Below are 12,126 nucleotides of genomic sequence, written 5' to 3' on the forward strand. Positions count from 1 at the left end.
AGAATCTATTTTAAGTAAATGATTATATTTTTAGAAGAAAAAAAGTAGTCCCCTAGAGGTGCTTGATGAAGGATACCACTCCCATTTATATTTCAATAATTTTAGGGTTCACAATATTTAAATTTTAACTTGAATTCCAATGTCATATGTTACCCATTTATTAAATGATAGATTTAATAACTTATAAAATTACTGAATTATTATCTAATGAATAAATATCACATCAATTGATATTTAAATTGAGACTTGAATCTTGGGATAACTGGTATTACTCTTTATGATACTCTCCATCTTAAAATAAAGAGTGCTAGGGATAGCCGCTAGCATCACTCAATCGTATAGTCGCTAGCCTTGCATCAAGCCACGTGTACTTTTATTTATTTTTTGTTTTGCAATAAATGTATTACCATAAGATCCTTTCCTTACCAATTTATTTAAAAATTGTCATGGGCTCCCTTCATTCATTTATGCACATTCTCTCTTAAAACACGGCACACACTCTCTATCATAATACAAATAAAACACACTTTTCTCTCAAGTCAAAATTCTGAGAGAGAGAGAGAGAGAGTGGCTACTATCACTTGTAAAATTGAATTCACAATTCTAATTTTGTTAGATACCAAAATTAATTAATGATTTTTAATCTTCAGATTTTTTTCATTTTTTGAATTGATTTCCACAAAAAAAACCACAAATTAAAATCTTAATAAATAATTTTTAATTTCATCGTTCATATCTAAATTCTCTCAGTGTTTTTTTTTTCAAAGTTTTACAAATAAATTCTAGTTTATAAATTTGTTGAGATTTATAAGTTTATAAATTATATATTGCTGAGAAATTTTGAATCTGAAAGATGAATTAAAAAATCATTTATTAATTTTTCAATTTGTGTCTTTTGTTATGGAAATTAGTTTTTAAAAAAATCTTAAGATTAAAAATCAGTAATCAATTTTGGTATGTAAATTTGGAATTAAATTTTACAAGTGACAGTACTCTCTCTCTCTCTCTCTCTCTCTCTCTCTCTCTCTCTCTCTCTCTCTCTCTGTGTGTGTGTGTGTGTGTGTGTGTGTTTCACTTGGCGTTTTGATTTGAGAGAAAATTGTGTTTTATTCATATTTTGAGAATGTGTTTGTGTGCGCACAGTATTTTGAAAAAGAATGTGCATAAATGGACGAAGGAAACCCATATCAATTTTGAAATAAATTGGAAAAGAAAGGCTTTTATAATTAATATATTTATTTTTAAACAAAAAGCACGTAAAAGCACACGTGGTTTGACACAAGGCTAGCGACTCTAATAGTGAGTGATGCTAGCGACTGTCGCTAGCACTCCTCTCTTTAGATTTAGTCTTTCCAACTGATACATGAATATACAAAAGAAATCTTCACCATTACATACAAAAATAATAAATACAACCATAAACACTATAAATTTAGATCTAGAGTAAATTACTCACCATAGGAAATAACCATCTTCAATCTTCATACATACTGATGGAATTCCAATTCGTCTAAAACTAGAAAATATAGAGAATGAGGACTTTTACAAGAAAAGCCTCTTCAATCTTACTTCTCTCTTTTCTCTCACTCTGCCAAGCTCAGCCTCCTATCCGGAAAACAATCAATTTTAGCATCTTTCCGACGAAAATCTTTCAGTTTTGTTAATTAATTATAGCTTAACGATATTTCATTCCCCAAATCATATAAGTAGGATTCGAATCATATATCTTATATTTTAAAAACATTAAGTGCCTGTTTGGTATGACTTATTTAAGAGGCATAAGTGCTTATTTAATCTCATAAGTACTTTTTTAATTTTTTTATGGTGTTTGGTTATTTTTTTAGTAGAGTTTTTTTAGTTTAAATAAGCTAATTTACCTCTACTAGTAAAAGCCCAAAATTTGAGCTTTTGGAAGTAGAGGTTAGAGAGCTTTTCTAACAAATATATAATATAAAAAATATCACACAGTTTAATTGTTCAAAAGTTTTTTTTTATTGACAACCAAACACCCAATGACTTTTGTCCAAAAGCTCTATTGATATAAGCTCTATTGGTATAAGCTCTACTATTATAAGCTTTATTTAGTAAGCTGTACCAAACGGAGCCTGATACATATTATAATAAGGTAATAATAACAGTGTTACCCGACATTACATTTCTTTTCTTTTTTTTAATGTAATTTCTCCGTTCAAATAAAGAATAATGGGGCTGTGAAATTAAAATGTATATTATCATCACTCCATGGATCATAGCGGCCCAAATCCTCAAGAAGGATTTGGAAGGAATTTGTAGTTCCGTGCCCAAGTTCTTTTAAGATTATTCACTCTCAGCAGCCCAATATCCGTTTGGAACAACCCACTGAGTTTTTAGATTTTGAGAATTTACTCTGAAAAGGATATCATTCCCTTTCGGTTATGGCTAAATGGGTATCTGCAAGACAGCAACTTTCAGAGCTAAAGTAACACTTTTAAATCTGCAAAGCATTTGGTCTTTCCCCTTCAACACTCTCACTCATCCTATGTATTGATGAAGAATCAATGTTAAAAAGAATATGATCCTAAGAATAAACAAAGTAGAGACACACAGCCATCCATGCAGTTATTTTAATGCAACAAAACTTAGTTCTGATTCCCACTGCAAAAAGCTGAAGAAGTAAAGGAGCCCAGAAGGAAAAAAAGAAACACTTCTTTTGAGATTGGTCTCTTCACAAATTCACGAGCCTGCTCGTGTTAACCACACTCCCAGTCCCAGTATCTCCTAAATGGAATATTATATATACTCATTTAGTACTAATGAATTCATACAAATCACTAGTCCCTGCTTCATGAACTTTTTCCGATGCTGCAGAAAATATATGGCTGCTTTTCTCATAAGAATATATAATAAGTTGAGAAAAAAAAATGTACCAAAATAATACAAGAACTGTTCACCAACCTTTTGCCTTCATGACAATTCAAACAATAATCAATTTAAAAAACTAACGCATCATCCAATTGAGTTTGTAGCCCAATAGTGCTCATGCCCTCGAGATCAACATATGTTGAGGGTATGAATTCGAGTCTCATGAAATTCATTCTCTTTGTTGGAAAATTTTTGAGATGAAGTCTCTCTCAATTTGATAAAGTCAAAGCATGCTAAATGGAACTGTCCTTCAGGAAAAATACCACCCCACAAAGACATTTTCTTGGTGTAAAAATGAGTCACTCGGTGGCCTATCCTCCAGAATGCAATTACCTGGTTGGTTTTGGACGAGTGTATTCCTGTATACAAAACTCTTGAACAACTGCATAACAATATATCTCAGTAATATATAGTGAGAGTGTTTTCTTATCTTTTTATTCATCTCTACTGCCACCACTATCAAGCTTATTAAGCTTGTTTTATATAGCTCAAATCATAACCACCACCATTAAATCATCAACAAATTTGATATAAATGTCACTATATTGATATTGTAACTTTCAAAACGGTGGAAATGAATACGTAACAATTTCAATTTTTTGTAACTCTCATCTCATAATTCAACATTAATGGTTAAACAATTATTGTATATTTTGAAATACTATAATAAAATTTCTAACACTCTTAGAATAATAATAATATATATCTACCCCAATACTAATGGGAGCAAGGTTCCAAGTTTTATGTTCATGTATAACATGTGTACTTGAATTTCATATAATCCTCACTTGTAACGTAATTTTTTAAAATAAATACACATATGTCATAATATAATTTGCTTGTTATATATCTAACATGATATCTCCAATGTATTCTAAAATTCTCATTAGATAGACCAAGTTTTGGCAAACTCATGGACTGTACTACAAATGTCTCTATCTATAATTCTAGTAGATTTAGATAGTATTAAATTTTGTGGATTGTTACCCAAAAACCACATACTACAAAAGCGTACTAACACTGCTAAGTTTCTTGTTTTGCCTTTTATTAGAATCAATTACACTTCATCAAGGCACGACCTAGGATAATTAGTCGCAAAAAATGTTGCCTAATCCCATTTAATGTCACATTCTTGAACATAACCTGGCGGCTGCCCGGCATTAATAGAATTAAAAAAAGAAAAAAAAATCCAAGACGGAGCCCCCAAGAAGTAACACAACTCACCGAGAATTTTCGGAGAAAGGATTTGCAATTTTTGACTCATTCGTTCATCAGGTTACTCTCACTATCCGCAACTCTATAGCAAAAACTTTCATTCCAAGGCTTTGATTCAAATTGAAAACTACATTCTAAGGCCACACTAACCTTGATCTGTTTGGCCTCAACATGTACCAATTCTTAACCAAATAAATTATAAATTTACAGAAAATTTTTACACCAATCATTTTATGTCATAGGCACCTATCAAGGGATCATATACACTGAACTTAACCTTCTTATATCCTTGGAGCAATCATTTCGACCACTCTATTTTCGGCCTTGATTTTGGTTGTCCCCATAAAGCACATCAACATGAAACAGCTTTGGACATATATCCAACATTATAATGCCCAGACACCTTGTAATCCAAAGATAAAATCAGCCAACAAAATCATGTAACAGCTGCCCGCCGATAACATCCCGACCAAAAATCCGACTTTGGGCTTCATAACCACTCAAAACAAATCCCTCACTGCTTGTCTCATGGACAAGGCCAAATCGTTGAGCTGCACTTATAGGATAAGGCTCTGACAAGCCAATTCCATTATTCTGATAAAGACCTAGTGTTAAGGAAACACCACTATTTCCACCAGCCATGCTCACACCAACACCAACATGTGGATGGTTTGATAAGCTGTTGTAAGACAAGTTTGGTGGTTCCTCGTTGCCGACAGGTATATCAGGGAACTCATCTCTGGAGCGTTTGGATGGGGTCTCTTGCACCCTTTGGGTGGAGGTTGATGGGTTTTCTGATGGAAGTGAATTTGATGAAGGTAGATGATCACTTGATCGGTTGGCACTTTGTTCCTCTCTTTGGGTAGCTTTTTGACCTTGCCGTGTTTCTAACATGTGTATCTCTTCTACCATTGGCTTCCAAAGCCTTACTCTAGCATTGATAAACCAATTAGAAACCTGTTTCACAAATGATATATCATCAGACACTGATTAGTGCTGCCCTAGTATTCATAGGAACATGAAACCTCATGTTCATTTTATAAATGAGGAAATTGCAATCATAGTTAAATGACAAAAATGACACACCTGGCTCCGTGATAGACCAGTTTGTTTTGCTAACATTAGCTTTTCTGTATCAGTAGGATAACTGTAAGGTCAAACAACAGCCACACCCACACGTGAGTCAAACAAGGAAGAATTATGCTTTTCTATTCCATTTAGAAAAAGCATAACAAGTTACACGCAACATTTCCTAGCAACACAATATAAGAGGACCAGTGTTATTGAAATACTTACGGATGTAGGAAGTGTTCAAACAGCCAAGCCCTGAGAACAGTGACGGCACGCTCAGGAAGCCCCCTTTGGGGTCGCCAAACAGGTTGGCTTTGGCGCTCAATGAATCCAGAATTAAGGACAGGTCTATGGCCATAAGGACCTCTATCAGTGCTTCCAAATGTTGAAGCTTCATCTTTCCCACGGTTTGCTTGAATTTGAGCTTTATTTGTGAACTGAAGCTGGTCTGTAATTGCATTTTTCAAGGACCTGAAATGTTTGGACATGGCTTTCAAAGCCAGGTTTGCAAATGGAGCTGCATTGCCAAGCCCAGCAACATACTCAAAAGATGCCACCGCTGCTTGCATCTGCTGATAGTATTGCTTGTACCTCCTGTATACCTAAAGCAGCTAAACGTGGTAAGAATCATACAAAATTATACAGGACAGAAATCCCATTCAGTTGGAATTAAGTTACACAATGCAAACATCCGTGTACAGGAGGATAAAGCAATTAAGTTACACGATGCAAAAATCAGTCCACAAGCAGATTGCAGCATTGATACACACATCCAGCAAAATGAGCAAAAGAAAGAAATTTAGTAGATTCACATGCTCACAAGAATAGGGACTGAACAAAGTTAAATTCTCTATTAATAAGGAAAGGACAAGCATAAAATTTCAAGATTACTTTATTTTTCACCCCCGAGGCCCCTAAGCATTGTAATGAAAGAAAGAAGGAAAGCAATCAAAATGAAGATCAAAATCATTGACCTCATTCATCTACTCAATATATCATTATCATCATACTAAGAGTGGCACTGTGGGTGGCGGTGGTCAGTTCTGCGATTCACTCATCATGGATTAATGAGGGAAAATAACAATATGAATTCACACCAGACCTTCTTAATCATTCCATATTCAAGTATTTCGTTTGAAGAATCTAGTTGTAGAGAAAGATGGTACTTGAATTGCATTAGATTTTCAAGTTATAATGCCTTACTGATTTCAAGGACAGTGGTACTAACTATTTTATACATGCTACGGGAGTACAGGCAGCATTTAGGATTTTGATATGACTTTGATCACTGAGGCGACCAAAGATACACTTGCAACTTTATGATATTCCAAGACAAACCAAATGGCATTCCTTAGTGCATGTAAATGTTCTAACTTAAAATATCATATATACCCCAAACCAAACATTGTTATTATACTTGAAGATGAACACTCCTTTTTTTAATTTCTTTTTATAACAACAGATATAAAATTAAAGCAAAGTGACACCAATTCCTAAAGGGAGATAATCGGTAGCCCAAGTTCTGAATACGATGGAGTAAAATGAGTGCTGTGATTATTTAACAACTGAAAAATTTTTTGGGCTTGCATCTTAACTCTCACGTTTTGATCCTGCGCTCAGTTAACTAATTAGTTTCTTCAAGACTTAGGGTTTCATTACCATGCATCTAGGAAGATGACAACCATTAGGTTGGCCAAACCAGATACAATCTCATTAAAATTGTAAGGAACTCATCTACAAAATGATGCGTAATCTACATGTATTGAACTAAGCAACAAGTTCTCAATTATAATCATATCAGAAGAAGCCAGTGCTTTAAGGAGCAAAGCCAAAACAACATTAATGAGTTATTAGGAAACAACCAATTAAGACTGCTCAAATATTATATATGAGTTAAATAACACACCATGGTACATTATCAAACATTGTCAATTTCAACCCATTTGTATGATGTGTATACATAATTATACATTTCACATGCAATAAAATAGCACTTGGAGGTTCTGATTTCCTTTATCTTTTTCAACTTGTTCCAGTCCCAAGGTACTGCTTATGTTGTGTCAAATCATTCAACCTTAGGCAAGACTCGTAACTGCTGTTGTTCCCCCATCTGACTCCCTCTAGTCATAAGAGAACTATATTTGTGGCCAATAAAATCCCATGACTCCACTTTCCCAATTCAGGATATAGCAATAATGTGTAACATAATTGCAAAGCATTTGAGAAAGGAAGATAAATTGCAGTCTTGTCAACTTCTCAAAAGCTATAAATACTTAAATAAAATATCAATATTATCAAAAATAGCCAAATGAATCAATTCAACCTCTTCAAAGATATCTCAGTCAAAACTGAGCATGGTCAATCATTCAATGCACAATCTTTTCTTAAATGGATGATGGATCTAAAGGTATGGAGGGACGATCAATTTCAACAATCAAGAAGGGAAATGAAAAAAGATTAAAGAAAAAATAAGTCACACAAGGAAACTTCACATGTATAACCCTTTTTCAAATACCTTTTGAGAGGCCAGATTCACATCTCAAACTAGATAATTTAACAAGTTAGCAATTAGAAAAATTGAATTTAACTAAGGACTATCCAACAAAAAGGCCAGACACCTTGTCATGTACTCATTTCTTCTTCTTTAGGTTAGGAATACCAATTATGCTTTCCACAAGCTTTTTTCTAGTATAAATCTTTTCAAATGGATTCCTTCAATCACTTTATGCACATTAGGCTCCAAACTTGGCGACATTATCACCTAATAGAGCTCTTTCTATGGCTGTCAGACACTTTATAACACTAATAGTTGTGCATATATTCCCTACTATATCACCTTTTACAAAAAGATGATTTTGTAATCGAGGATGGCATTTACTCCCCAGCCACATAAGAATCTAATTCAGATAGATTAATTATGGTAGAGGAAGCCATAAATTAGACAATCTCTTAAACAAATCACCAAAAATTGACATGCTTTATTGCAACCATGCATCACAGCCGATTGCATGCTGGTTCAAGAATCAAGTACTGGCCTAACACATTAAATAATCATTTATTATTTTTTTAATATTAGGACAAGTTATGAAAAATTATAGCTTCTACAGTGACAAAATTAAGCACGGACCAATCAACAAAGCAAACAATAATCAACAAAGAAAAATATCAAACAAGCTAAAAATGCAATGAGAGGGGACAGGAGAGACAATGAACAGTGAAAATCAAAGTAGAGGACTTAAGCAAGCAAACCTCATCAAGCATTGAAATTAGCCTTGACTTCTTTCTTCGATTGTCACTCCCGTCTCCATCATCAACAACAATTCCACTGGCGTTCAAATTCACCAATGGAGGGTCCATCAAAGAAGAATCAACAGTATAATTTTTCTCAGCAAAAACTCCCTGACCCACATCACAAAACTCTTCAAGCAACTGCTGAGCAGGTTTCAAGAATCTTGATCCCTTCAAAATCGAAGCATATCCCGTAAATGGCCCAAAGGGAAGTGATGAAGTGCTTCTCGAGACCTCATTCGAGGTCGAGCCTGCTGCTCCGGCAGCAACAGTGCTGCTGCTTGGAACTACATATCCAGTGCTTGTAACTCTATGGTCTCCATAAATAGCAGAGCCATATCTTTGAAGATTAAGCTCCAGAGGGAGACTGTTGTTCTGAGTAGTGTGATGAGAAGATAGAGATAAAGCTAACGGTTCTGGTTTAAACAAAACAACTTCACTACTGCCTTCACCACCATTATAGGATTGATCAAAGTCTCTGAGCTGGTTTTGAAGATTATGTGGAGCAGTAAAAAGAAAGGGGTTGTTGTTATTGTTAATATCAAGAATGGAGCTAGGGTTTAAATTATGCAAAGTTGAGTGTGGATCCAAATAAGGATGATGATTATGATGTGATGAAGTTGAAGCACCACCAACAAAACCCATCAAATTGACACCTTCTTCTTTAACAACACAAACTGGGTTCGTTGCTTTATTATCTTGTTGTTGCTGATGCTGAAACTCGTGGGCAGTTAACAAATCTGATGAAGAAAGAAGTGAGGAAGCATCATACAAAGGGAGTAACCCAGCTGCAGGTGCGGGGGCTGATGAGGACGATTCAACACAAACTACAGATGGATGGTTTTGAGCCACAATTCGTAGCTTATCTCTTCTGCTTTGTTGTGGGACATGGTAGGGCTCAAAACCCTCTGCCATAACAAACCCTGATCAAATCTTTAACACACCACTTACTTCTTCTAAAGAGACATAGAGAGAGAGAGAAAAAAAAAAGGAAAAGGAAGGGAAGAACGAAAGACAGAGTGGGTTATTAAAGAAAAGAAAATAGATAGATAATACTTAGAGATGGCGAAAGAAAGGGAACAGTGAAAGAGATGTGGTTATGATGATCTTATTTCAGAGGCTGAACTGAAAATATGGCAGAGATACGTGATGAATGAAGTGAACCACGCATCTTCATAACACAGCACAACACAACAACACTTGTTACTTTACTTCTATCAGTCACACTCACTCGCATACTGCGTACACACAACACAATACAATTACATATATAAATGAATAAACAAACCAAAATCTTGGTTTCTTCACTCCTATCACTCACACTTGTTACTTTACACAAACTCTTGGTTTCAGTTGGGCGCTGGAGATGAGTGATGAGAGATAGAGCATAGGGTTTCGAGCGACCGGGTAAAAGCACCGGCTATATCCGGTAATAATTGAACTAGAACTGTGCTGCTGATATTTCTGACAGGTTTTGGGGGCTTTTGTCCTTTTCTCTTATATATATATATATATATATATGATTTTGGGGGCTTATTTAATTATTTTAATCAATTAATTGGAGTTAAAATTGTGTTATTATGTGAGAAGGGGATGTGATGACGCACGTGAGCTAGTAGAACAGGCAAACAGAGTGTGATGAAAGAAAGGCTGATGACTGATTGAGTTTTGCCGTTCTCAACACTCATCCTTCCCACTTTTGATTCTCGGTTTACGAGGTTCTTTTCTTTTAGTTTATTGTTATTTTAATTAAGAGTATTTTTTATTTTGTTTATTTATATCAGCATACGTATTCTGTAATCCGGGTGTTCTTTAATTTCTGTTTGATACGGACGGCCGTAGTTATTAAAAAAAAATGTTAAAATCAAATTTGTTAGTATTGAAAAAGCATGACGGTAATAATTTTGATTAAAATAATAACGATTTTAATTTTAAAAGTTTAAGTGTGAGGTAAAATTAATATAATTTTTAAGTTTGAGTTACATACATTTATCAAATATTTTATTTTGGTAATTTTTGTCCGCCCATAATATTAAACGGGATCTTAATTACTTAATTACATGCATAATTATTTTCATTTCAAATCATGTAGAATCCCTAATAAAACTAATATTTATTCATTTCCCTATAAGTTTTCTTTTTGTGAGCTGCTGTTTTTTTTTCCTTTTCTAAAGAATTAGGCAGATGAAAAATCTTAACGTTAAACACTAATCATTGTCCTTTATTTTGACTTAAATTCAAGTGACTATAGGCACATTTCTACGTCTAGCTGAACTACACCCAAAAAACAAATCCAATATACACTTAAATGATTTAAAGAAAGTTGGTATGACCAACAAGTGTATAGATCAACTGATATGAGACTGTTTTATCTTAATTAAAGTTTTTAGTTCGAAATTTAAGAATGCAGCTGCGTTAAATATTTGTTGGAAGAGTTTTACTGTTCTAGTGGTCCTACCCTACTTGAATTTAAATTAGTCAGGACCAATGTGATCTTCAAATACTAGATGATTTAATATTAAAAAAAAAAGCTGATATGAGCATAGAATTCATTCTTGAGGGAGGAGTAGGAGTTCTTATGTTTGCAATGCTTGACCCAATTCTTGACCTTAAGGTCCTGATTAGGAAATGGGTTACCACTTATCACTCAGGCTATTACGGATTCTAATAACATATTTTGTTTATTGATCAACTAACAATTTTAGTCGTCGTTTTTTTACCAACTAAGAATCAATAAATATATCCAATTCAATTTTTATATTGTACCAAAAAATAAAAATAAAATATTATTAATTGCGCTCTTATCTTATTTAATTCTATCTAATTCGACGTACTAAATGTGGTTTTGATGTTGTAATGCTATTTTGGTTAAACTGCAATTACTGTTCGTTAGAAACAAGGAAAAAAAACCAACAAAGTGTTGGCTCCACTGGTAATGGAGTCCCTTTAAGTGGTTTGACTAGATTTGCTCCCCAGTTCGAGTCGCAGGGAAGTCGCCCTTGTTGAGAAAACCTGTGCCTCTCGGTTCGAGCGAGGACTTTTAGTCTAAGTTGTGGTACGGGCTTAAAGGTGCCTCCCACAATTAGGGTCCTCCCCAAGATATTTCGTGGTAAAAAAAAAAAAAAAAGAAACAAGAAAAAAATGTCAAAGTTAACGTAAATGATGAGGTTGACCAAAAGAGGAAGGAGCAAAATATTAATTACATTTTACAATGCTCGGTTAAAAGTGCCATCGATAAATAGTTAAATACTCATTTTGTAAATTATGGACTAATCCAAACGACACCTAGGGAAGCTTTTGGTAACTTAAGGGCATGTATACGTTGATCATGAGTTAGGTGAATTATCCCTGTTGTCAAATTATACCTAATTATTACAGCTGTGGATTAGCTGACTATTGTACGTGTTTTTGCCTTTTTAATTAATTTATTCTTTGTAATGCATGCATGGACGTGTCCTCTATAATTAGATTCTAAGTTGGACACTTTTTCTTTAATAATGAAGAGAAATCCCCTTTGCTAACACTGCTTTTAATAACAAAGTAAGCTATAAAAAGTTAATAACAATATTGCACTTTAAGATGTACCACTGTAGGTGCTCATCAAGCATGGATTTGTAATATTGCCAAACAGTGATCACGTAATTATGATCA

The 12,126-nt window shown here is 34.1% G+C and overlaps 1 protein-coding gene across 1 annotated transcript; it reads right to left on the minus strand.

Moving 5' to 3' along the window:
- Positions 1 to 4,195: 4,195 nt before the first annotated feature.
- On the minus strand, positions 4,196 to 9,834 carry LOC18039203 (BEL1-like homeodomain protein 9). The gene is made up of 4 exons (XM_006429151.2): positions 8,437 to 9,834; positions 5,413 to 5,789; positions 5,203 to 5,263; positions 4,196 to 5,073 (listed from the first exon to the last, which is right to left on the minus strand). The coding sequence occupies exons 1-4, from the start codon at positions 9,388 to 9,390 to the stop codon at positions 4,540 to 4,542; spliced, it is 1,926 nt and encodes a 641-aa protein (XP_006429214.1). The 5' UTR covers positions 9,391 to 9,834; the 3' UTR covers positions 4,196 to 4,539.
- Between the last annotated feature and the right edge of the window lie 2,292 nt (positions 9,835 to 12,126).

This window comes from Citrus clementina, unplaced genomic scaffold (genome assembly GCF_000493195.1).
Source record: "Citrus clementina cultivar Clemenules unplaced genomic scaffold, Citrus_clementina_v1.0 scaffold_6, whole genome shotgun sequence".
NCBI lineage: Eukaryota > Viridiplantae > Streptophyta > Magnoliopsida > Sapindales > Rutaceae > Citrus > Citrus x clementina.

What these genes read in the sequence shown, in the direction of transcription:
- LOC18039203 (XM_006429151.2), bottom strand. Translation starts at nt 9,390, where the DNA reads ATGGCAGAGGGTTTTGAGCCCTACCATGTCCCACAACAAAGCAGAAGA. An exon ending in TAATTTCAATGCTTGATGAG is followed by an intron (nt 5,790 to 8,436) that starts GTTTGCTTGCTT and finishes TAGCTGCTTTAG; the next exon opens with GTATACAGGAGGTACAAGCA. An exon ending in TTTGAACACTTCCTACATCC is followed by an intron (nt 5,264 to 5,412) that starts GTAAGTATTTCA and finishes TTGACCTTACAG; the next exon opens with TTATCCTACTGATACAGAAA.